This window comes from Mchenga conophoros, linkage group LG11, assembly GCF_057382185.1.
Source record: "Mchenga conophoros isolate Kocher_MC1m ecotype Shallow Benthic linkage group LG11, M_conophoros_male_GT1.1, whole genome shotgun sequence".
Classification (NCBI taxonomy): Eukaryota; Metazoa; Chordata; class Actinopteri; order Cichliformes; family Cichlidae; genus Mchenga; species Mchenga conophoros.
Genome location: NC_140536.1, coordinates 9,252,636 through 9,280,194, shown reverse-complemented (window position 1 = coordinate 9,280,194; position 27,559 = coordinate 9,252,636). Strand labels below are relative to the sequence as shown.

Sequence of the window (27,559 nt, the reverse complement as noted above, 5' to 3'; positions counted from 1 at the left end):
TATGCATGTATATGGATGGAATTAAATTCCAGATCTGTTGGAAATTTTTATTTTGATGTGGTGTCATAATTAAACTTAAATCCTCAGGATAAACCAGTGCTTTCTGGTGTTTCTTTCACATGAATCTATACCAGAAAATAAGATCACTGCAGTGTTATACAAACAAACAAACAAACAAACACTTATATATATATATATATATATAAAGATTTATTTTTGAAAAACATTTGCAGTTTTAAAGAAAAAAGTCCAAAAAACAGGAGGTCAGCTATATGCGAGTAACAAAATGAAGTGATGCAGCAGCGCAAGAGGACTCCATGTATCTTCCCTTGTGGCTATAACATGGCAGAATATTAAGACAGAACCAAGTGAGATTAAAAAAAAAAAAAAAAAAAGGTATCCGGTTGAGCGGTGATGTGTGTGTGGCCTTTGCATTGATAAGGAATAATATATTAATTTTTTTGGTACTGGCCAATCAGGTGAAGAGCCTGAAATAACAACTTGAAAGATAAGATGAATCTAAGACAGGAAATACTTCATCACATTGAATACCCTCCAGTTATCTTCAATTAAAAAGCTTCCAATGAAGCAGAGCTCTGCAAAAAAGTGTGTTCTGAAATTGACTGCTTGATGAACCTTAGCAGACGTGTAGACAATCGTTCCAGATTGCTGCAAAGAAATGTTTAAAAAAAAAAAAAGTAACTTGATTGTCTTATTACTCCATTCATGTCTGGGGTGTAGTTACATTTTGGACACGGGTCACTCGCTCTGCTGCTTGGCTTGTCGTTGGTTGACTAGCTTCCTCAGGTGCTGGCTGATGGCAGATGGCTTCTTGTAGATCATTCGCCGGTCTGCTCCTTTTATGTGAATGTGATTGGCCGACGGGTAGGAATCCTCCAGAAACCTCTTTTGAAGCTTCGCTACCATCTGGTGCATGGGGAATATGATTTACCATGTTATTAGAGCATTGTTCAGTCACTGTACCAGACCTAATGATGCAGCATGAAGTTGTGCAGTTACAGTAAAGGCACTCACTCGGTTTAGGTGTTCTGGCATTTGCATGTCAAAGGAGTCCCCCGTGAGCACGCTCACTGATGTCCTGCTGGAGAGGGGCTTAAACTTTGTTATGTCCCTTTGAAAGAAAAAAAGAAAAAAAAAACAGAATAATAATTTTGTTTAATATTTTTGAAGTTCACTTTGAATTCCACATGCAAATGTGCAAAACCATCCAGAAAAATCTGGGGGGGGGAGAGCGTCTACATATCTTTACCATACCTTACTTGAGCTGCACTTTCATTCAGAAAGTAATGCTCATCGACAGCAGCACTTTGGTGCGCAGGGTTACTTTGTAGGTATTTCTGTAGGAACAGAAAAAAAACCCCATGAAAGATCAATACAGGCTAACAAAAACAAAGAATTTCCACAGTTATCAGAAATGTACGGCAGCCCTGAGAGGTCAAATGGACTCCAACTTAAGAAAACACCAACAAATAGAAAAACGCTGCCAAAGCACATAAAACACACACACAAACACAGTGGAAATGGAAAAAAAACAGAGAAGGAATAAAGTGAAGGTTTGCACTGAGGCACGCTTAAAAGTTCAGAGAGTTCATCGATGTTGTGAGGGAGAAAAGGGCAATGGGAGTTTTAAAATCACGTTTTCCTAACATATTGTGGATACATCTTCGCTGTTTACTGTTAACTTTTCGGTTCTGCACTTTCATCACGTTATCATCTCCCCAAAAACTTCAGTTGTGTTTTGTGAGCTTTTGCAGCATTTTTCTCTTTGCTGGTGTTTTCTTAAGTTGGAGCGTTTGACCTCTCAGGGCCACCGTACAAAAGAGAACACAAACAAAAAACACGGTCGCTGATGGTCACTATTTAACAAAAACTAAACTAACCATTCAGGTAGATGCGTGCAAACATCCACCGTATCCTTGTTAACCTCATCAAAACTGCACAGGTGAAACATTCTCTCCCCGTTTGAGACTGAAAGCATTTAGTTACTCCAGCCAAACACAGATCTGAACAGACCGTTGATTTCCTCTCAGGCACGCAATAAAAATGGGCAGCACAAGTATCTGATCAACTCTGACATTGGCCAACTTGTGATGGCAAAGAAACTGGGTGATAACATCTGCAATTGTCGCCATGTTGTTCCAGTTTACCTGCCAAAAGTTGCCCAAAGAAGGACAACCTGTGAAACCGGCAGCATGGTCTCAATCAACCGAGGCTCACTGATGTGCAGCAATGTGTGGCTTGTGTGGTTAAATACCACTGCTGAAAGCTCCTATAGAGGGTGCATCTACACTCAACAAAAATATAAACGCAACACCTTTGTTACTGCTCCCATTCCCCATGGGATGGACGTAGAGACCTAAAATTCATTCCAGATACACAATATAACCATCCCTCCCAAACAGTGGTCACAAATCAGTCCAAATGTGTGGTAGTGGGCACATCTGCTATATTGAGATAATCCATCCCACCTCACAGGTGTGCCACATCAGGATGCTGATCTGACATCATGAGTAGTGCACAGGTGTACCTCAGACTGCCCACAACAAAAGGCCACCCTGGAATGTGCAGTTTTTTGCGCTATTGGGGGTCTGGGGACCCAGAACCGGTCAGTATCTGGTGTGACCACCATTTGCCTCATGCAGTGCAACACATCGTCGCATGGAGTCTATCAGATTGTCAATTGTGGCCTGTGGAATGTTGGTCCACTCCACTTCAATGGCTGTGCGAGGTTGTTGGATATTCGTGGGAACTGGTACACGCTGTCGTATACGCCGGTCAAGCACATCCCGAACATGCTCAATGGGTGACATGAGTATGCTGGCCATGCAAGAACTGGGACATTCTCAGCTGCCATCTGCCCTGAACAATGTGAACCATGATTCATCCGTGAAGCGCACACCTCTCCAACGTGCCAGACGCCATCGAATGTGAGCATTTGCCCACACAAGTCTGTTACGGCGACGAGCTGGAGTCAGGTCAAGACCCCGATGAGGACGACGGGCATGCAGTTGAGCGTCCCTGAGACGGTTTCTGACAGTTTGTGCAGAAATTGTTTGGTTGTGCAAACCAATTGTTCCAGCAGCTGTCTGGGTGGCTGGTCTCAGACGATCTTGGAGGTGAACCTGCTGGATGTGGAGGTCCTGGGCTGGTGTGGTTACACGAGGTCTGCGGTTGTGAGGCCGGTTGGATGTGCTGCCATATTCTCTGAAACGCCTGTGGAGACGGCTTATGGTTGAGAAATGAACATTCAATGCACGGGCGACAGATCTGGTTGACATTCCTGCTGTCAGCATGCCAATTGCACGCTCCCTCATTGCTTGTGGCATCTGTGGCATTTTGCTGTGAGACAAAACTGCACATTCCAGGGTGGCCTTTTGTTGTGGGCAGTCTGAGGTACACCTGTGCACTACTCATGATGTCCGATCAGCATCCTGATGTGGCACACCTGTGAGGTGGGATGGATTATCTCAATATAGCAGATGTGCCCACTACCACACATTTGGACTGATTTGTGACCACTGTTTGGGAGGGATGGTTATATTGTGTATCTGGAATGAATTTTAGGTCTCTACGTCCATCCCATGGGGAATGGGAGCAGTAACAAAGGTGTTGCGTTTATATTTTTGTTGAGTGTATGAATCGGACAGACCTTAAATGAAGAAACGTGAGATTAACAGAAGACCTAGTTTGTTGTGATGAATCGCATTAAAAAAAATTATTTATACATAAAAAGTTCTGTGCAAATTATAAGACACTAAAAGTAAATATCCTTTCGAGAACTCATGTCACTAATGTGCGAACTAATGTTTGTAAAAAATACTGTACACTTCACTTCATACAAAGTGCACTTTACAGATAAAAACTAAACCAAACTTCCTGCCTGTGTTTTGCCTTTCACATAATTTTTCACATCAGTTGCAGGACTCCCTATTCTTCCTGTGTTCTTTCTGAATCAATGTTTGGAGTCTTTGTGGTGCTAGTTGATGAATATGATGGGATTGATTTAGGGCTGCACGATTAATCGTTAGAAAATCGCGATCTCGATTCATACTTATGTGCGATCTCATTTCCAAATGACAACGATTTTAAAAAAAAAGAAAAAGAAAAAAAAAGACGACGACGATTGTACCGCACTTTGATCCGGGACGTACTCTGCATGAAAACAAGCGCTCACTCTTCCTGCTCAACAAATGACAAGGGCGGAGCCTTATACCACGTGACACAGAAGCTGTGCCGTGTGATGCTAAAATTAGCAGGGAAAAAACAGCGGAGAGCACGTCAGGGATGACGAGAAAGTGACAGGAGAAAATCCGTCCCGGTCAACCACCCAAACACCAATAACGGGAACCTTATACAGCGCTTCCCTATACACGTCGAACTCAAAGAAATTACGGAGGCTATCACTTATCACCTGACCAAAGATATGGCTCCCATCAACACTGTGCAAAACGAGGGATTTAGGAAAATGATCAACACCCTAGACAAACGCTACACAGTGCCGTCCCGCAACTATTTTTGTATTGTTGCACTACCTGCTCTATACACGCAGTGTCGAGCAACGGTGGAGACGGAATTTCAAGCAGTACAACATTTTGCGGCAACAACAAAACGTGAGGCATTTGTTGTTTTTATGTTTGTTTATTGTTTTTATGTTCAGTTTCAACTGTTACGAAGTTGATGTGCAGTTAATAAGTGCAATAAATATTTATACTGGAAAAGAAAATCGTGAGGGAATCGTGATCTCAATTCTAAGCCAAAAAATCGTGATTCTCATTTTATGCAAAATTGTGCAGCCCTAGATTGATTGGAGTTGCATGATGGAAAAAAATTCTGAAGAGTCTTTAGAATAACTTTTGCACAGTAAAAGTAAAAAATAAATAAATAAATAAATAAATGTGCAGGTACCCATACCCGCTGATGGGTAATTGAGCAATCCCAATTAAAGAATTAACAAGTCAATTTTGGGGGCATGTGAATAACCTTATTCCACAGTCACCTTTTTTACCCGTCTTCACATATGCCTCTAATCCCATATCAACTCATACAAACCTTTTATGTTTGTCTAAAAACCCAAGATCCTTGGACAAACAGCTCCATGCACAATGCAATGTCTTTCAGTGAGAACAAAAACGCCCCCAACTTCTTTCTTTCCGCCACAGAAAAATTATATTAGCAGAATAATTTGTAAAAGATGGGAAAAGTAGTAATAACGTTTTCTATAGTAAGCCGATCTGAATGCAGTGAAGGCAGTGTCCATCTCATTCAGCAGAGCAGCTCAGAGAAGGAACAAACTGATAACACTTCTGAAATCTGTCTCTTGTTCTCAGGCTGAAAAAAGTTCACCGCGCTTCAGAATTCACGGGAATTTGCAAAATTGAGCAGAACTCGCCTTAACTTCATCTGTCACCTGCACGCAATGAAACCAGACACCCTTTGGTGCTTTCATCACTGCGGCAAACAATTCGGGTCCAGTTCAATTAAGCAGCGGTTACATGTACATGCCCTTGAGAAATGGAATGCATGCTATATTGAGTCCGGTGTGTATGTGTGTGTGAGTCTCTGTGTGTACATTATAACCTTCACTAGCCCGTCTAAAAAACCTTTTTCTGTCCTTGGAGAATTCAAGCACAATGATGTCCTTATCTCCTTGGCAACAACTGTAACACTTGAAAAGCTGAAATAGGTCCCTCATCACTGCTGCCATCAAATCGTGGGTGGCTGGCAGCAGAGAACAAGGCGTCTTAACGAACTGTTCTCATTCATCCCCTAGCATACGTCACTGCATCGCACAGACAACTGCAGGAGACGAGTGAGCAGATGTTAGAAAAATGTCACTCAAAGTTCATTAAAGGGTTTAAAAAAAAAAAAAAAAAGGAAGCAGGAATTAACTTCTCTCTAATAGTCTGTCTCTAATGTCCCTGACATGACTGTCACGGCCTTTGTTTTTCTGCTAATACAGGCATCAGTGTGTAGAGAGCATTTCTCCGTGCTTTTAAAGATACTGGCTTGTTGTTGTTCATCATCGAAATCCATTACTACCCCCGAGCCTCTGATGTTTTTCAATAGGACGTGGAAATGACTACAGTAGTGATGTGCGGATCGATCCTGAAATATCGATTCCTTCGATACCAATCATTTATGTTCTAGAATCGATTCTCACATTAAAATATCGATATTTTAGTAATTTAGAGTAAATTTGTAGTTTATCATTAACAGGAACACAGTGGAAAGAAACTATAACATTCGGATTGCCTACATTCAAAGGAACTACTTCCTCTTCCGCCTTTCATAGTCATGTGCGAAATACGGCTGTATAAATGTCTCGCAGCCCCTTGGCGTGCGCACTCACAACAATGGCTGAGCGTAATTGTGCGGATGTATTTTACCTCCACAAACAGCTGAGCCGTGGTTTGCAATAAATGTGGCAAAAAAAGGGAGGTGTTGTGGCCATACTTGCCAACCTTGAGACCTCAGAATTAGGGAGACATTCAAAAGGGCTGTTTGGGCGGATAAATATATTTTACAGGGTTTATTTATCGGATAAAATACGTTAAATGTCACCGTTATTATTGGCCGGCCCGGAAACAGCGGGGGTGTCCAAATTCAGAGGCTGCTTCCACCTGAGGACCGGCCTTCGCGGTCTAAAGAAAGCCGGGTAGTGCGTCACGAGCTCCCTCGGTGGAGTGAAACTCTGCTGTCTGCTCCTTGCTGTCTAAAATATAACCGGACACTGACGTAAACTCTTCTGTTTAATCAGTTTTCTGTTTGACGTTTATTCAGCTGTGTGAAAACCCCGGAGGAACCCTCCCGAGGGAATAATAAAGTTTAATTTAATTTAATCTAATCTAATAACTTTAATCTCAGCCAAACCGATTTACTCACGAACAAATAAAACACTGAAAAAGCCAAACAAGAACATTTTTAAGTTATCAAAGTGACTTATATATCATGTTTAACCCGAGTGGTGAAAGACCGCGGGGGTTTGAAGACGATGTGTCGGTCGGCTCAGATATTTGAAGTTTACACAGCTACATTCTCACCTGAAAATATGTTAAAAGTTTTTTTGCGACCCAGAAAGAGAAATAAGAGTGATATTAAAACTAAGTCGCTGCCGTCATTGTTGGAAACTGGAATTGGCTGGGCCGCGCTATGAATTCTGCGATATGGTTTTTCAACTTTGTTGTCCGGGTGGAAAATCTGGAGAAGGGTGGGATTCTCCCGGAAAAATCGGGAGGGTTGGCATGTATGGTTGTGGCAACATCACTAACCTTGTCAAACACCTCAGAGTAAATCATATCACAAAATATGACGAGCGTATGTTGAGGCGAACTGAAGAGGAGGAGAGGGACAGGTGCTGCTAGGGTGAGAGTCTCTCACGGAGTCCTTTAGTCCTCCAGGCAGGCAAGGTGTTCAAATAGCACACAACTTTAGTTTTTTTATTTCTATATGATGAACTCTGCATTATTAAGTGATAAGAAGAAGGTATTCTGATGTCCTGTAATCATTATGACGCTATAATTTGAGATACAATAAATAAAATCCGTTTTGTACAAAGTATCGGTATCGGATCAGTATCGTCGATACCACCCTGAATATTACTTGGTATCGGATCGGAAAGGAAATCAGTGGTATCGCACATCACTAGACTACAGGACTTCATGACAGGCAGAAGTGCCACAGCTGTATGTGTGATTCACAGACAAATCTGAGTATGGATGAATGCAAAATAACCCCTCCTCCCTCCTCTATAGGGGAAAAAAACTCATCTGCAATACACAGCAAAAGACGCTTGTAGCTTTTATTAACAGCGTCTTCCTCACTCACCGTATGACCTGTCAAAAGGCCAGGTTTTACAATATAGCAGGCATCACGAGATGCAGGATATCACGCATGAGCTCCAGGAGACGGGTTCAATTTTGGTTTATTTAAAATGTCTCGTGTCATATCATGCCAAATTCACAGTCTCTGACATTATGAAGACAAACGCTCCTGCTATCATCACCCACTCGCATCTCTGCTGAGGAGGAGACGCGATTGTTCTCGCATTAGCGCCATCCTGTGGCTGCACGGGAAAAGGTGAGAGGGAAAAGATTTGAATGCCTGAAAGATATCAATTTTTACTGCTGATTTTAATTCAGTTAAAAGAACACGTGCTATAGATGAAAAAGGAGGAGGGGGAAAACTGTATTCAGCCTACAAAGATGGCATGTTATGATAGTACTTCTGTACCCTGACCATTAGTTACATACTCCCAAATCCCTTTAAAGTCACACCGGACTCGCTGTGTCACATTCACACAAGATTTCAGTGTTTTAATGTTGAGGACGTGCTTCACTGTAGACGCATGTACACTGTATAGTGTGTCAGCCTGACCTGTCGCTGAATGACCTCTTCTGAGACATTCTCGCCTTTCACAGTCGGTTCAATGGCCCCCAGTATGATCAGCATGCGGCTCAGCCCCGTGGCCGCTGAAAACTGCTTGGCTTGGAATGAAGGCACCACCTTACCATACCTGAAAAAAATGACAAGACCTTGAGCAGGAGAACAGCTACGTCTTTTTAAAGTCCTGTGGTAACAGCGTGACAGTAACCGTTAAAATAGTGTCATGTTTCTTTCCTCCTCATGAACCCAGATTTAATATCCAATTGGGAATATTTAGCTCGCGTATTTGCTAAATGCTACATGACATTAGTTAGCTAGCTTGTTGTAGTAATGTCAGTTCATCGCAGATTATCACATAAAGCAACCGCTTTCTCATGTTAGAAACAATGTTAAAGAGATATGTACAATTTGAAATTCTGTGTTGTGTTCTGTTTAAGTTGGCTTTTTTCTTTGTTCTGTGTTTTTTTCTTCTGGGAAAAGGACAAAAGAGCAAAACGAAAAATGATTCAAAAGTTCTTACAGTTGCAGTTAAGGCACTCTGTCAATAAAACAAGCTATAAGCTACATGCTCTGAACTATAACACAGGTAAGATAAGAAAACTGAATCATGTTTGTGAATAAATGTAATTAACAATTTACAACAGTCACACTTTAAATGAGCGGTCATCCTCAGAGACCTAATCTTCACAGCTGTAAATGAGTGAGATGGTCTTAAACCGTGAAGCAGCACGCTAAGGCTCTGAATGGTGCCATGATTGAGAAAGGCCACACGTAACAACTCCAGCGATGTCACACATACTATTTGCTTTTCCTCAAGTCTTTTTCAACCATGAATCTTAAAATTTGTCTTTGAAAACATTTGCCTGGGGAATGAGAAATACCGTTTTTTTTTTTTTTTTTTAGCAGGTGAGAGAAGTAGAGCTGCAGGATTTTGTAACTCAGGAGCCCCAATCGGTTTCGGCTCACTGGTGCTCTGAATTGACTGGTTTCAGCCTGCAGAGCCCAATCAATAGTGCCACTCGCCACTGCTGCCGCTATTGCCGTGCCCCGCACCCTGCCCCTACATAGAGCACGCACACTGCAGATCTGTACCCCTGCACGGAGAGACACTCCTACCTGTTTCAGTCTGATCTGGATCCGATTTCAGCACTGTTATAGCCCTATCTGTTCCAACATCTGAAACAACTGTGAACAGGTTCTATACATTTTCAGCCCCTGTGTTACACCCAGCTAAGGAACGGTTAAACACTTAAGTATTGATCATTTTACAAATGGAATAATTGGTTTGGGGATTTAAAAAAATAACAGAAATTGTTAATTTTTCAACTGCAAAATATTAAATTATTAAAACAAAGAATAAAAAAAACAAACAAAAGGGCAAATCCAGGTATTCAAGAATGTATGACTATCATATATTTCATGTGTCCTCAAAATAGGCTGGAGCAAAGTAGACCAATCACTGAAAAAAGGCATTCTTAGATTGGCAGAAAATGCACAAATCTCATTCATTAGGTCAAATGCATGTGAATTTAGCTCCCTATGGCTACAAAAGAACTACAATTTGAATTTCATCTGAAATTCTAATTTGGCCAGCACTTAATGTGTGGTTATATGCTTCCCAGCCACTGCAGGGTGACCAATTGGATTCTTTGAGTCCTTTGGCTATTGCAATTTTGGCTTGTAAACCAGGATCAGATATGAAAACAACAACAACAACAAGTCACTACAATACAGCAACAACTTGTAAATCACAAGATAGCAGGGCCGTAAAGTATAACCCTGCTTTACCTGTATAAAATTAACATCATCTTGTATTTAGTAAGAGTTTAAACTAGCAAGAGAGACCATAATCTGATCAGGAAAATGTCTATTGAGTATTATTGTACAAATATTTAAGGAGAAGGGTCGTTTTCTTTTATGCTGCAGTACACTGAAGGCTGAAGCAAGAAAATTACTGTCATCACATCCAATGAATTTGCTGTCTTGCTGCATCTGAAACACTTGCTTCGAAGTTGAGGGTCTGTGACCGCTCACGGTCCGATTCTGCACTTAGAAAGACTTTGGAGCATCAAGGTGATGAAGTCATCATTTCAGTGTGCATGTAAAGCAAGAAGGTTCTAATCCACCAGCTGGGTGGAGCCATTCCGTGTGTCCTTGTGTTTGCATGGGTTCTCTCCACGTGCTCTAGCTTCCTCCCACAGTCCAAAGACAATCAGTTAGTGGCTTAATTGGTGGCCGCAGGTGTGAATGTGAGTGTGAATGGTTGACCGTCTCTCTGTGTTAGCCCTGTGACAGACGGGTTACCTGCCCAGGGTGTACATTGCCTCTTGGCCTGTGACAGCTGGAAGTCGAACCCCTGACCTAAAGTTCCAAACATCGTGTAGTGTTACCCCCCTACATACACACACACTCTTACACAACCTAACAAAGCCACTAGAATGGCTTTAGACTCTTGACATTTTTGACCTCAGATAAATCAAAAATGTCATCAGCTCTTTTCCACAAACTTACCAATACTTGAATTATAATAGCACAAGGCAGCATTGCTTCAAAGAAACTGCACTTCACAACATGTAGGTTTCCCTTCCATTATCCTGCTCACATCATATCACCAACACAAACATGCACCTTTCATGTGTAAACGAACCCATCTGACCTGTTGTTGATATGCGGTACCCAAAGAACTGTAGCTTGGCATATCGAGCTCTGCTCCAGCAAAGCACATCACCGCTGATTGGTCAGACAAAGCTGATAAATAACAGCAGAGAAAGCACGATCAGCTGCCACCAGCAGCTGTGTAAAGATAACACATCTGCCATATTCATGGTGGAAGAAACGCACCCTTCAGGTCAATAATGGATACAGACAGAGGGAGAAAAGAAACTACTGCTCTAATTCTCAGTCTTCAGTAGACAGAGAAAACTTTTCAAATCAGACCTCCGGAGAGTGACATTTTGACATTTTCATCTCCCTTTCCACAGTTTTCCCCTGAAGTCATTCTGGCACCACAATTTAGAACTGACTCTTCGACCTGGCTCTTAAGGGACTTCTCATTCTCTGCACATTTTCCACCTGTCACCCTTTTCTTGCCCCTTGGTTCCAAAAATAAAGGAGGGGGGGGGTGGAAAAAAAATCTCCCTATCAGCCTTCCAATTCGAATCTGGTCAAATCATTGCTGGGTCTGGCACTGAACATTATTTCAAGGATTCTCCAGCCACCTGTCCTATTCCCTCCTCTTTTTTCCATTTTTAATTCTGCCCCCGAGTGAGGATTATGCGAAGCAAGGCATGCGTGTCAAAGGGAAATTTAGTGGGTAAAGACAGCCAAGATTGGCGGGATGAATTAAACAGATAACGGGAGGAGACGAAGTGGGGGAACCATGTAGAGCAAAACGCCTCACCGATGTTGGTCATTTCAGAGGGGCTCTTTTTTTTTTTTTTTCTCCCTTCTCCCCACAGGAGCGAGGAGGCAATATCTAAATTAATAAAGTGATGAAATGAGTTTGTGCCGTGGACTTTCTGCTGTTTGACTTTCCCATCTGGATTAGTGCAGGCTGAATGGACGCTCTGTTACTTTTGTTACAACTGCGCAATTCACTGTCGGAATTTGGCCCAATAGTGATAAGGCTCCCCTCCTCCTCCTCATTACCATCTCATTTCATATGCAGGGCCTCTGTTACCTGAGAGCCTGCTCACACACAAAACACGAACTATTACACGAGCTTCTGCCAACTATTACAATGAGCACAGAACATTTAAACACGGACTATTACAGAGGGCTCACCTAACTATTACGCCGAAGGAAGATTTCTTAAGAAAAAAAAAATGGTAGAGACCATTAGAAAAAGGCAGGCGTATAAACGTGGACGTGATGGGGCCTTTATCTCTGACTCTTTCAGTGTAGATTAATCAGCCCAGCCTGAATAAACTGTCCTTTTGTATATATTTTGTATGCATCCAAAAAATTTACTAAAACATGGAAATAATATAGAAAATCTAACATTTGATGAAAAACGAGCCAGTACAGGAAGTGCTACTCCTTCAAGGACAGGAAAAAAGTAAGACCTCAGCCCAGTGACATTTTGCCACTTCTTACGTTGTATTTGCGACACATTAAAAAACGAGTGAGGTAACCTTTACATTTTAACCCGACCTTTATAAAACAGGCATGCTCCTTGTGTTGTGCAGCACTACTCACATTCAAACTGTTTCCAACATACTTCAGTACATAGAAATGAATCACACCTGGACATTTCTACCTTTAACATTCAACATTCGGGTTTTATTTTGATTCTTATAATGTTTTATCATCTTTTACAGCAAACCTGGACAGTATTTACACTGCCTCACTAGTTCAACCTTTTTCCATAATAGATTGAAATAATTTTTCACTGGAAAATTCTACACACAATGCCCCATAATGAGAAAAAAGTTTGCTGGAAATGTATTAACGATTTAAAATAGAAATATGACATGCACATAAATATTCACACACCATGCCATGACAAAATTCTCTGGTCTCATCAAACACAGATTGAACACTTTGACCTGAATGATGAGCGTCGTGTCTTGTGGAAACAAGGCGCTGCTTATCATCTGGCCAACATCATCCTTACAGTAAAGTGTGATGGTGGCAGCATCATGGAGCTAGTCAGGGTTGAGGGAAAGATGATGTACAAAGACAACCTTGATGATAACTCTGGATCTCAGACTGGGGCAAAGGTTCTAACAGGACACCAACCCTAAACATGCAGCCAACATAACAAAGAAGTGACCTCTCTGTGAATGTCCTTAAGTGGCCCAGCCAGAGCCCAGACTTAAACCTGATTGAAAAACTCTGGAGAGATCTCAAAATAGTTGTGCACTGACACTCCCCCATCCAGGCTGATGAGAGAGTCTGCAAAGAAGAATAAGAGAAACTGCCAAAAAATAAATAAAAATAGGTGAGCAGAGCTCGTAGCATCATATTTAGAAAGACCTGAGGCTGTAATTGCTGCAACAAAGTACTGAACAAAGGTTATTGATACTGATGTACTGTTTTATATTTTGAAAACATTTGCAAGAACTTCAACCAAACCTTTCCAGTTTGTGTTACGAGGTCTCGTGTGCAGAATTTTAAAGTGAAAAGAAAATTAGATCTATGTTGGAATAAGGCTGTAACATGACTAAATGTTAAACAAGTGAAGTGCTATGAATACTCTCTGGACATACTACACGTTAAAAGAGAGTACACTAGCTTTAGGAAGGTAGGAAATACAACATAAGGATCGGCAGACGTTCACTGACAAAGTAAAAGAATTCCAGCTAGATTTTCTGTTGCTAACCAATTTCATATTAAAGTCCCTTAGCTCCACTTAAATGTGTGTTTTTCCAGAGACATTAGAGCGGGAGAGACAGCACTCAGCAAACACTAATGTATGGGAGAGCTCTTTGAGCCCAAAGAGACAATTAACAACAGCGCAGGGAAAAATCTGAGCATGCAGGCAAACAGCAGAGATTCACGACACTTTCAACGATGTGCTGGCAGATATTTTTACTCATTATTGTTTTAAAGGTGTAGGTCAGAGCACTTACAGTTATTCTCATCTTACTGCATCCATAATGGAAAACTGAGTATGAGATGCTGATTCTGTCCATACTCTGTTTTCAGAACAACTTGTAGAGTTTTTTTTTAATATTTTTTATATCTTGATTTTTTTCCCCCCAAATCAGATTTGGCTAGTGATTCTATACATGCAGCTTTGTTGTTATTGTTGTTTATTTCCAGTGCCATTAAGCTCTAAAATTCAAAACGTTCATTTAAATACTGGATTCAATAACTATACAAATAAGTGCCCAGGGGCATTACCAAGATGGTTGCCAGGTTCTGTGACATCCTACTTTTCATTTTGAACGTTTCACCTTTTCTAATGAATAACATATAACAATAATAAAAACACTGTCTTCAATCAGTCCTCAATATCCATGATTTCCTTCCAGCTCTGGAAGCCAGTTCATCTCACTTGATTACCAACCCATCATTTGTACGAGACGCACTTTGAAACCTCGCAAGCAAAACATTTTCTTAAGTGTTAAGAATCCTTCCAAACAGGAAATAAGAGCATAATAACTTGGAATAATTGTCTAAATTAAAAGGAAAAGTTAAACACAGACATGTAATACTGAGCACAACCACAAGGTGCCAGTGTTGCACCACGGTCAGTTCCCTGCCTCCTCCTCCCTGCATCAATACTATAGGTTACACTGGGGTAAATACACAGGGGCCGGGACAGCCCTGTTTCATTAGCGCAGCATAACAGCAATAGTTACGCTTACAGTGGTTCTAATTACAATTAACTGGCATTCCTGACTCATCGGGGATTCAGTGAACAGCTGAGTCAGGGAAAGACAGCAGGAAGCTCTTGCCACAGTGGGAGCCATTTCAGAACCACAGTGTGATTCATAATGAATGACACACTTATGAAGCAATGGATGAGAACCCATGCTGTATATGTGAAGAAACTGTGTTGTGTAACTTGACTAGCCTTATTATCATGTCACAAAACATACCCCAAGACATATTTCCTCATATTAAATATAGTCTCTACTCCCTTCCCTTGCTCCCACCATACAGCAGCCCGGGGCTGGGTGGTTGCTGCCAATCTCAGCAGAGGATCCCCGAGGAGGTTTTAGAGCAGGGCTGTTCTCCAGTGAGTTATTGAACGCAAACTGACGCTGAAAGCGAATGGGCTCTGAGGGGGCAAGTGGGCATGTCGTCACTGCTGCTGCTGTTTACCAACGAAGGATAAAGGAGACAGGGAGCAAGAGAGCTCAGAGATTACATAACGCCACTTAAAGTATTAAATTACTGCTGTAGCAATCTGAGTATAATTGGAAGGTTTAAATATCACAATAAGGGAAGGGACCATACAGAAGTAGGGGGGAGGAGAGAAAATTCTGTTACGCCTGTAAATTTATCCACTAACGAAGTACAGGGTGGACGGGATGGAAACACTTGGACTGAACCTGTCTGGCTTATAAATCACGCCAGCAGCAGCTGTGAGCGGCCGAAGGGTCGTCAATCAAAACGACAGTCATACGCTGCCCGTCATGCAGAGCAGGCTCCAGGTGAGCTGCGAAACGTGTCTAACTGCTGCACAACGCAGCACGCTGTGCGGCCAGCAGCGTGTGATGTGCAAATATAGAGTACGTGCATGCATAAATGTTTGTGTTATCATGACTCGGAGTCTGTCTGTGTCCGTGCTTTGTGGAGAATATTAATGAGCAGCGGGATGATGAATGGTGCACAAAGTGTCATTTTCACTTTGGGACTCTTAACTCACTCAGGGTTAGATCCAGGCCCACTGCCACAGCTGTCAGGCCCACAGTGAGACACTCTACAGAACAACCTCCTTCATCTTCCTCTTTACATGCATCATGTATTCTAATTTACAGCAACAGAATGCACTGAAAATATGCTGGATTTATACAGCACGCGCACATAAACTTGTTGGGACGGTCTCAGATGGAATTCTTCTGTTCTAAACATGATAATAGATTCAAACACCAAAAACTAAAAACACACCTAATAATTAGAAACACTTAAAAGACCTGAGATTGAGAGGAAAGGGATAAAGAGATGTTCAAGCAGTGCTCCTCTGAGGACTGAGTTACACTAAACACAGTAATAGTACATTAAAACGGAGCGTCTGTCAGTCAATCAGCATTCATTAGAAGGACCATCCCATTAGACAAGACCACTCCCCTCCGTTTCTGCTCTCTGAGCAAATATATTCCCAATGGCTTAAATTAGTTTTATATCACACGTGTGCACGCCTGGCTGCAGAAGACAGGAGTGTGTAAAACCACAGCAAAACTCTTGCTTTAAATGCAGCATTGTTAGTGTAATTGTTTTGGTACTTAACACCAACCAATCTGTCTCATTCCAGCTGGAATCTCTGATCATTAAATGGCCATCTAGAGAGTCAGGGCAGTCTGACTGTCAGCACAGTTTTCATCCATCATTACAGAGCGAGAGAAAGAGAGGAAATGAGAAAAAACAGACAACATGGACGAACGAGAGGACTGTAACCGAGGCAGAGTTTGTACATTCGGTCTTTCTCAAAGAAATGCTTGCTCAGCAAGAAAATGTATGAGGAGTTAAAAAGAGAAGAATCACCATTTAGATTCTTTACAGATACAATACTTGATTCATAAAACAAAAGAACCAATTTCCTAGTCGAGTGTTTGGATTAAGCTGAAAAAAAAACAAAGCAAAAGGAATGACATGATTGATGGAATAACCTGAGATTGCTCAGAGTGAACTACTAATCACCAGGCTAAAAACGGACGCCAATCAAGTTCAAACTGAACAAAGTCATAGACTGGGGAAAGTTAAGAGACGTAGATAAGAGCTCGAAGCATCTTAGTGAATTCCTGTAGATCAAGGATCAGGAAGTCATCATGAAAAAAAATGGGAACACACTACTGTTTATGAATGACTGAGAAAGAAAAGATTTGAACTTTTACCTGCCTTGTTGTGTTTTGTTGGATGTGTCTTGTGGTGTGTGTGAGCACATGAAGGACAAATTCTTATAAACCGTGTTGCTGAAACGGCTACAGGAAGTTTGAACTTGAACTCGACGCTAGAGCAAAGGGCAGTTATGCTGTAAGCGGCTACGCTTGGCTCTTTGTAAGAGAAACTTTGGTGGCTCATCTTAATGTAATAATATTAAAATCAGGATGCCAGTGGAATTAAACTATAAGCTATTAGACATCTTTAAAAGAAAAGTTTAAAAATTGCTCATCTGAATATTTGTAGCCTTCAAAATAAGCTGCAAGAATTAAGTGCTGTGCGATCTGAAAATGCTTAACGTATTATTTACCTATAAATACACCAGTAGTTGATATCGAGGTAAGATTACAGGGATTTGGTATATACAGAGAGGATTGGAATAAATATAGAGAAGGTATATTGAAAAAATACTGACTCATTTGGAATTAGATGGCAGTAACACATCTGAAAAAATTAGGACGGCAGCAACAAATGGCTGGAAAAGTAAGTTGTACTAAAAGAAAACATCTCGCAACTAATTACTTTAATTGGCAACATGTCAGTCACACGACTGGGTAGCAAAAGAACATCTTAGAGAGGTCAGTTTCATTAACTGCAAAAAAGCATATCTCTAAAATTGTGGAACAATTTCAGAACGGTTTTCTTTGAATATCGCTTCATTGACAGGATATAATATCATCAAAAGATTCAGAAAATCTGGAGAAATCTCAAGGCTGAAAAATGAATACTGAGTGCCCATGATCTTAATGCCATGACACAGCACTGGATTAAAAATGGGCATGATTATGTCATGGAGATCACTACATGGGATCACATCACTGTCAGTAAACGTTCAGTATTCAGACCAATCAGTCATGTAATGCTGCTGTTATGGATTAAATAAAAAATAAAAGATTATCTGATTTTTTTTCAGTCTATGAAAAAAAGCCTTTATATTCAAAGTCCAGATAAAGCAAGACCAAAGCCTCAGAAATGCATTTCACACTCCAGTCTATTAACATGCTCACACAAACAGATACTGAGAGATTGGTTTAAATTAAAGAAATAAGGCTCCTTTTTCAAGTGGAAAGACGAAAATGATTCTCTGCTCACACTGGTGAAACAAAAACGGACGGTGCCGAGTGACCCCGACCCGTGGCCGGCTTTTGTGCCGAATGCAATTTGTCCAGACGTACGCCGAGGCTTCTCCTAATCTCAATGATAGACCCTCTGCTTGATTTTTCATCAGGCGGTATTATCTATGCTCGCAAGCAAAGCGACACATGCTGCGATGTCTGCAGCCCAAAATCCCAAGTAAGAAAGCTGACCCTTTACAACAAGTGTGCAAAAGCAAACGCCTACACGCGCACGAACACACACACATGGCATTCTCAGGAGATGGGGCCGATTCATTTTGTAGGATGTAACAGAACTAATTTTGGGAGAGAGCCTCTGTTAATGAGCTGGTCTTTGATGTGTAAATCCTCCAGTCCCAGAGCAAAGCTGATACGGTCTCCCCACAATCCTGCTCAGGTGCAGTCCTGCTCCCTCCTGCATTACTTATCATGTCCACCAAATAATATAAGACGTCATACAGCTAATAAATCTACATCGAAGACAGAGAAGACATGCAAGTTTGTGAAACAAACAAGGTAAAACAAGGAAAATGATGAAGTAACGCAAGAATGTCAGTGGTGTGGTGACGCTGGCGTGAGCGGACTGGTGCTGAACATGCTTTGGGTCTTCGTGCAGTTTCCCTCATTCCTACATAGTCATCCATGGAAATCAAAGCGCAGATGATGGAGCTGTTTTTTTAAACTGACTAAATGTAAGTCTTTGGAGAAGCAATATATAAATGAAATCAGCCATAGAGTAATTGGATCGTTGCTGCCGTGTCATGTACCCAGTGAAATGAATGCCTATTAATCAGAGGATAATTGAACACATACCCCTGATAAATGGTGCTGCTCCACTTTGAGTCCCGTACAAATTAGGCCATTTTCAGGGATCCATTTCTTATCTGCCTTCACTCATCCTTATACAGGCTGTGGCCTAATACTGGCAGACAGAGCTGTGGTTGCAACATTTCTTAGGAACAACTAAATAACCTTCCTTTCACCACTGATTTTACCATCCTGTTATTTACATTCTTATGCCATACGCAGTCCTTTACGTCTGCATCTGTTCTAACTGATTTGCCTCTCCTTGCATCCTTTATTAATTATATCTGTACAAAGATATACGAGCAGAATTTTTGCACAGGAAACGAAGATGTGATAAACATGTTTATTTGCCAATTTAAAACCTTTAATGGTAACTTGTGGTTCTCCAAAGCTCAGTATCATCTGTACATCTGTACATCTGATTAATTCTAATCTCTTCAGCAGAGAAATACCTTTTAATAGCTTCACTCCATGCTCCGTACTTGTAAACAAACACAGTTAGCACTGCATACCTGGTACCAACAGTCCTGCTCTGAACTCTTGCTTATCATTAATAACAACCAACCCCCCACTTAACACCTTGCGTATGATAATTAATGCATAATGAGATATATGCTGTGACACTGACTTGACATATATCGCTCGGAGGATTAAAGCAGAGCTATTCCACTGTCTGTCACTCAGTTCCGACCACCACCACAACCCCGGCTTCCCCCTCATCTGTTCCCTGCTCAAGTGAGTGCAATCAGCTAATGAGTTTCTGTGGCCTCCAATTAATCATGCTAATGAGCCCCACCCATTAAAAATAATCAACTGTTCTTGCCATAAATGCCAGTAAGGGAAGAGTTTGACTCGCTAGCGCCTCTGCCTCCCTTCCCCTCATGCTAATCCTCTTTTTTCTTGATACAGTTCCCTTTTTTTCACCTCTTCCCTGCCTCTCGCTTTTTTATCTGCCTCCTCTCTGCCCCTCAGAGCTGTTATCATCCTTCTCGCTCCCTTTTCCACGCTCCTCTTTTCTCAATCTTCTTTCCCACTCTACATCCCTTCCCAGTTTTTGCTTCTTCGACATGTTTCCATCTTCTCTCTCTCTCCTTTGCATCTTTACTTTTTTTTCTTCTTCCGACTCAGTCCTCTGAAGCCTTCCACTACAAACTCACCAGTACTCCTTCCACTTGTCCTCTTCAAAAATGTCCTCTGGGATGGGATCAATCAGCACCAGGTCTGACACTTGCCTGAGGACAACAAGAGGACACACACACACAGTCGGATGAAGAACGACTCATTGACTACTCTTGTCCACTTTACCCTCCTGGCCTGGGAAGTAATGAGCTTGAGATGGATGGCGCCATCTCATTTGTCTTCCTGGAGATTTGTCCCCACAGACAGATGACCACACGCATACACCAGATCCCGAGGTAATATTTCCATTTGGAAAGGTGTCATCCACTCACCACTTCTTAATTTTCTCCCTTAACAGCAGCAACATTGTGCCTGATTGAATCCTAAATCTTTCATCCCTGGTACGGGCTGCTTGTCACGTTAATCACCTCGTTGTCTCTGAAAAGGGTGAGTCATGTGAGATGATGGGACCGTATACTGGGATATATTTTAACATGCGAGGTCAAGAACTCCTAAATGTCTATCAACCAATTTTAAAATGAGCTTTCTTTAAATTTTGCTGAGGACATGAAGGACTCTTAAATAGTAACACACATTTTATTTTTGTCTTATCTTTAGCATGACATTCATTACCACCAGCGCTGTACTTTAAGTCAGTTACTCACACAGTAGGCTGGTGGTGTAGTATGTCTTAATCCACAGTATACAGTCGTCTCTAACATATAGCATGGACAAAGTTGAGGGACTTGCAAGATACAGATTAAAGTTATACATTTTCCAAGTTTTTATTTTGTGTCCCAGGACAAAAAGCTACAGAAGGTGTGATTTAATCAGCCGCTAAAATTCCCCAAAATAAGTCATATAAATTTGGCCGATATCCCCCTCAAGGACATCTTCTGCCACGCGTCCGGGCACTTTCCAAAGGAGCTGCTCCCTAGAAGCCCCTTTCGAACCATTTTCACTTTGAGGCCTACCCTGCAATTTCACCACGGACCTTAAACGTGGGCTTAAAGCAAACATCCAGCTTCCTTTAGAACTGCAAATTTAATTTAAATTTGTTCGATATCTCCAAATGTCACGCAAAAAGTGATAATGGCTGATGATGAGAGCTGGTTCTCCACAACCCTGAAATTTTCAGGCATGCAGTCTTACTTAAAAGATTTGACTGTATATATTCATCTTTGAAATTGCTGTTAGAAGAGATTTTATCATAAAATGATAGAGGCAATTTTGTGGATCAAACTAACAGCTGATGACAGAAAGCGGAGGCTTTTACAACAACACCAATTTTTACCCTCCTCTCCCCTCGCCCACCTCTGCTATCATCTACATTCATCATGGTCAATCATCTTCACAGATTGGGACCAAAACCATTCCAACCATCAGTAAAGAACCATGGCAGAAAGTGTTTTACATCACATTTAAACTACTGATGCTAATGTTAAGAAAGTTACCTACATGTGTCCATAATCAGGTTTCCTTTAAAGCTTTTTAAGAACACAATTCAATTAAATTCGTGTACCAATATACACAACTGACAACTGAGGGTTTTTACGTTTTTAGTTATCACGCTTCTTCATCTAAAACAGCAGCTGTGGTGAAAGTGGCCTGGAGATGCACAAGAAGATGATTTTGATCCGCAGACTGTTGAAATTTGCTATTAATGCCGCTTTCTTATGTTATGAAGCAAGTTCAACATAGCCAGGATTTCTTCATGTTAGCTGTGCACACTCATATAAAGGAGTGCTGCTGTCACTATAGCCTGTTCAATGAATTCAGGTCTACTCTCTCCCACTTATGGAGGAGATGTGGAAATCACTTCAGTTTGTGGCCAAATCAAAGTGAAATAAAGTCTGAATATTCCTTTCGACAAATAGCTTCCAAACAGACCGATCAATAGTGAAATGTGATTTTGGTTCCCAATTCATTTTGCAAAGTAAACTCTGTAGAAAATTGGTACCAAACACAATCAGGTACTTTCTTCTGCACCAATTGCATGACTGCATGTATAAAATGCATTCCTTCAGCAGAGAATTCATGTTGTACTTACAGATGATTTCATCCAAAAAACAACAAACTAAATCTAAAGTTTTTAAACAGACCATCCCGCTTCTCCATAATGTAATACTGGCATCACTGTGTTTAATCTGACCAAACTGATGTAACTCTGAGAAAACACTTAGTGGTGTGGGTGGAGGATTAGATGCCAATCCTCATCCAAAATCCTCAGTTTTGGTCTGCAGTACTTACACATCATGAATGTGGGTGTAGAATCTGCTGTTGAGTGCGCCAAGCTCAGAGCCCACCAGGATAAAGGGCCCGACTATCCCAGCAGCCCCCAGAAGCCGGTGCAGATCATCCACCATCCTGGAAGACAGCGACACTCGTGAGCTTCTGCACACAACCAGGATGCACCGCAAACTGGGCCACCATATCTGTTTAGCTAGGTGGCACTGCAGTAATGTCATTAATTTCTAATCTGCTTCCATTATTATTATATTAAGAGGCAAAAATAATCTAAATAAAGAATGTAAACAGTTTTTTAAAAAAATCAAATCAGCAGTATCTTTAGTTTTCTGATGTCTAATTTTCCAGATCTGGCACCAAAATAAACAGCACTGCTGAAAAACCCAAATGACAGCATAACGGAGGGGGACTGCTGGCTCGCTTCCACTGCAAAACACCGCAGGAAAAACAATCACCAGCAAACTTAAATCATCAGGGGGAGCATCATCATTACATGAGGCGCAGCGAGAGCCATCTGCTCGTCCCGGGTTTGTTGTGCTAATAAATCAAACCCAAGGTGTCACCCTGAAACGAAGAGATTTCACAAGACTCACAGGGTTAAGGTTAGGGAGTCATCACACCTCTTCAGATATTGAATCCCGGGAAATTGATTGCTTGCACCTCAAACAGGCAGCCGACCACTTCCCCCGGGCTGGACGCCAAACTAAACTAGACTGCTGACCGTCGGCAAATCACGGCTGCTCATTCCTTAGGCAGATTTAAGGCTCGACAAACGCATTACGATGTCAGAGAGAGGATGATTAGAGCCCAATCCTGTGGCTGCGTGACGCAGGGGAGGCCTGGAGTGTGTTCAGCAGGATGTGCACACATCAGTCTCCGGCTAGAACATTAATGAGAAGTCCCAAACAGCTACTTTATCAAAGTAATACTGATTCCCTGTGAATATTTACTCTGCTATGGCAAACGCACCGAGTGAAATCTGCGATGTTATTGTACTGGGGTCTTTGCTTTGTGTCACATCAAGGAAGCAAAATGTTTCTTTTTGGAAACAAAGAGTTAAATGTTCTGGAGAGTGGTTGCATAAATTGTTGTCTAAAAAGGTAAAACCATACCAAACAAACAAAATGCTTTATAAGGATTGTTCTCCTTCACTGCAAGAGACAAAAGAAGGCCCGTTTTTGCTCAGTGGTTAAAATTAATGCCTGACATTGCCTGTTGCCAAGAAACCTTTAAAGGGTTTTCTCTCAGTTTTTTAATAGATAGAAAAGTAGAATATTCCCCATTTTCTGTCTTTCTGTTTTCTTTGATTTACTCAGTAGATAATCATGTGAAAAAGAAAGTATACACAGGACAACTGTGCAGTCCAATGAAAAAGTAAACCCCATGATTCAACATCTTGTAGATCACAGTTCCAAAGAAGTCGGATGAATCGTGATTATTACAGACGAAGAAGATTATTAAAATTTAAGTTCAATTTGAGATTCATAATAGGGAAGAAAGGTGATTTTCAGCATGGCATGGTTGTTGATGATGACAGGTTTTTTTCGTCATAAAATGTTGACTGAGGGAGGAAGCTGCAGTGCCCACACAGACATGAGAAGAGAACATGACAACGCCACACAGAAAAGCCCCGGGGAAGATTTAAAACCAGGACTGAGGCGACAGTGCTAACCGGTCCGCTGGGTCAACAAAGTCAGCAGTGCTTGCTTATTCAAACCTAAAAAATAGACATAAATAAAAACATACCAAAGTGAAAGCAACCGCTCTCCTTTCATCTCAGACAGTGTTGTGTCATAACGCTCCTTGCCACAGTCTGCTATTGTTGCTGGAAGCGCGCTTGCCTCGCTTGTCTCTCTCCCATAGCTCCCAGTAGCTAGAGCTTGTCAAGCTGAGTGGCCAGCAGCTTCTTCTGTTTGTTTACTCATTGTGGGTAACACTCTTGTATAATGGGAAACTGATGGGAGGTTAGCGTGCTAGAAAAGCTGCCGCTGTCTCTGCTTTCACTCTGACTGAGATCAGTCACGAGCCTCATCATATCATCAAAACAGGTACGTTTTCTTCTACTGAGCACCTCGTCCAACGCGTGTGATGTAGAGCAGAGTAGTGCGAAAAGGTTTTAAATAACTCCTTTAGCATTTTAGCAAGAAGAGAAGATATCAACCGTGGGTTTATAATAAAACGGGCATTCAAAATCCCATATCACTTTCCGTCGTGCGCCGCTGAGAAACAATGACCTGACACCGATACAAACATTACACGAGGTCGCCATAGAAACTGAAAAGGTGCCATTAAACCAGGTATGTTCCACACAGATGCTGGCCTCCTGCAATCAGTATTACAGAAAATTCATCTTTTAAAGTTATACAAATTGAGTTTACAAATACAACAACAGCCTATATATGAGACAGGAGGCCCCGCAAGTGAAAAACAGCAGACTCATTCATTTAGAAAGAAAATTACAAGAATTTAAAAAGACAAATCCTAACTGTGACGCAGTTTTAAAGTGTAAAATTATTGCACAGCAGCAGGCATTAACACACATTTTAAATGTCACAAATATAGACTGCATATACAAGAATCTTGCAGCTACGATGAGGTCACCCACTGATTTGTAGACTATTGTTTTAAAGGCTTAAATATGGCATTTTGGCTATTTTATCTTTTTTATTTATTTATTTATTATTAAACAGATTGCTGGCCCTAACTGAAAAACAGGGGGAAAACAAGCCACTAGGTAAGCAATAAAGCAAGCCAAGCTTTATCATGTATTTTACTCTAAATGGGATAATAATCAACAATCAACATCCTGCTATATTAAATATGACTTGAGACTAGAGGTTGTGACCTCAAACTGATCAGGAAAATGTTTCGTGATGTAATAATTCAAGTGAGAGGTGAAGCACGTTCTCATAAACTTCTATATTACCTGATGTGTTTCACAACCAGAGTTGTCTCTCCCATCACCTACTACAAATAGTGCAGGTTTAGTGCATTTCTGTATTGCGTATGTCTGTCTTCTACATGCCGTCTATAGTTACAACTGCTCAGAGTGACGGTCTCATAAAACAGCACGCTCACCGTCCAGTCGTTGACATGTCCCAAACCTTCTCTGTTCCCGTGGTTTCATTCTGCATCAGCCGCTTGCTGAAGCCCAGGCCCATTCTGTCGTATGTACACACCTGAGCAGCGTGACAAACAAGGACAGCGAGAAGATTTTTTTTTCAGTCACACCAAGCTCACCTTACAGAACAGTCCAGACCTGCCTTATTGCGTTCAAGCGCTTTAAAAATGCATGATGGCTGAGTAGCCCTAAAAAGATCCAGATACAAGCGTAAACATTGCTCTGTATGTTTGTTTTTCTTGTTGTTGCTTATGCAGTCTTTTTTCACTTTATGTGTCAGGCCCTTCCGCAACATGGCTATGACTTCATCTGGGTCACATTTCAGACAAACAACATGGGGCAGGCTGTCAGCCTGGACTTTCTGCCGGCAGAAAGACCAGGCTGACAGAGGCTGGCAGAGATACTGCAAGGGCTGTCCCAGCACGACCCAAACAACAAAAACACAGCCACATTTGTAGTCGCAGATTCTGGGGGAAGTTCACCATGGTGGTCAGAGGGAAAGCCAGTGTGACTGCTGACTGACTGACTCTCAATGTACAGCATATGGCAAAAATGACTAATCTAGATCTATTTAATTCAGATATTTAGAGATATTAAATTCAGTCATATTAATAAAATGCTATAACATTTCACAGTATCATTCAGAACGACACCCATTTAATTCTGTAATGTGAGTGAGTCAAACCCCCACCTTTGTCAGCGATGCAACATTCTCTTGAACGTGAAACCAAACATCTGAGGACATTCCAGTTGGTGCATCCAGTATAACTACAGGAAAACAGACTGATCAGGCAGAGCTTAGCTAAAAAACAGAGCCATGTGCCAGAAAAAACTAATTGAAAACAAAATACAGGCAGCTTATTACCAACTGGTTTTCCTCGTCCTTTACACAAAAGATGCATCTTTTGACCCAAACCAACATCAACAATCTGGCCATCTGGATGTAAGACATGGGGAAAAAACTGAATCAAAGATTAGGCTTCGCTGAGTGCTTCTCATTCAGCTTTGAGAACTTCATAACTGTTTAAATTACGCAATTAATAAGTAATGACATTACATTTTGCAGAAAAACATAAAATTGATGTTGGCAACAACGACTTTAAGATGAGTGAACCTTTAGGCAAGAGCATCTGTGCTTCTCTCTGAAGGGAGGCGTAGTTGAGGAACGGAGGGACGAGGATGATCACAAGCAAACACTTCCCAATGTTGACGAGCACGGAGCTGTAAGACACACTGCCTTTGACTTCAGCTTGGCTGGGCCGTCTTTGATCCGGAACCTCATTTATGCAAAAAAGAAAATGTAACGTTGACTGCACACTCACTTCTACATCTCGATTTATAATTAAACACTGAAATGTTTCAAAAGTGTGGAGGTTGGATTTTATTAACCTCAGTCGTAGAGTCAGGCCCAAAAGTGTTACTGCTTAGATCGTTTATTCATTCTTTTTTATTTTCCTTTTCTCTTTTTTTGAGGATCGCTTGCCAATGATTCGTTTGAAAGTAAAATATTCATTAGATAACCCGTAAGTAAGCCGTAAACAAACAAACAAAGCTGTAAATAGTGCAGTTTTGTTTAAGGGGTTTGGCTCCTCTTCTCTTTGGACAAAATAATGGAAAGCTGACAGAAACTGGTTCATGCTCCAAACCACTGTAAGAGCAAATAAATATAAATATCACCAGCAGACATCTACCTAACCGAAACACACGTTAGCTTGTAGACTCAGTCAGCTAATACTCGCCAGCAGAACTGTCACCTGTAGCCACAAACAGCTTGCTATCGTTACGTTACCTTATTATTAGCAACGGCAGGTTCATTGCCTGATGACGGAGCTTCAGCTCTCCTACGCATTCTGAATGAATGAACTTATTACCAAATGTTGTAATATTCACACTACATGCACAAATGTATTGAATGAATGAAATCAATACAGCAATAGCCTGACTTCCTGGACGGCTTACAGCAGCCGACGAGGGACAAACCGCGCAATGCTCTAAAACGGTAACATTCGTCTCTCTGCTCTCTTTGATGTGCACTGCGATTTGTCAATGTTTGCCTTGCAAACTCAGTAAACTTATCATTAATAATTCTATATTATTATTATTATTATTATTATTATTATTATTATTATTATTATTAATAATAATAATAATAATAATAATAATAATAATAATAATAATAATGTTGTTGTTATTG

At 41.2% G+C, this 27,559-nt stretch overlaps 1 protein-coding gene across 2 annotated transcripts; it reads right to left on the bottom strand.

Annotated features, from left to right (window-relative positions):
• Positions 1 to 34: 34 nt before the first annotated feature.
• On the bottom strand, positions 35 to 27,322 carry LOC146563601 (uncharacterized). Of its 2 annotated transcripts, none has more exons than XM_085290787.1 (11): positions 27,155 to 27,322; positions 26,480 to 26,642; positions 26,231 to 26,302; positions 26,057 to 26,133; positions 25,323 to 25,423; positions 22,248 to 22,364; positions 20,036 to 20,110; positions 8,395 to 8,533; positions 1,276 to 1,358; positions 1,036 to 1,132; positions 35 to 927 (listed from the first exon to the last, which is right to left on the bottom strand). In XM_085290787.1, exons 1-11 carry the CDS (start codon positions 27,212 to 27,214, stop codon positions 760 to 762), a joined length of 1,152 nt encoding a protein of 383 aa, XP_085146913.1. In that variant the 5' UTR covers positions 27,215 to 27,322; the 3' UTR covers positions 35 to 759. The 2 variants fall into 2 exon arrangements, with proteins under 2 accessions (XP_085146913.1, XP_085146914.1); XM_085290788.1 differs by lacking the exon at positions 27,155 to 27,322 and adding an exon at positions 26,755 to 27,141.
• Positions 27,323 to 27,559: the final 237 nt, after the last annotated feature.

Coding starts and splice junctions, on each gene's coding strand:
- LOC146563601 (XM_085290787.1), bottom strand. CDS start 27,214: ATGCGTAGGAGAGCTGAAGCTCCGTCATCAGGCAATGAACCTGCCGTT. Junction 26,643..27,154: donor CTGCCGTTGCTAATAATAAG/GTAACGTAACGA, acceptor TGCATAAATGAG/GTTCCGGATCAAAGACGGCC. Junction 1,359..8,394: donor AAGAGGTCATTCAGCGACAG/GTCAGGCTGACA, acceptor CTGTTCCTACAG/AAATACCTACAAAGTAACCC.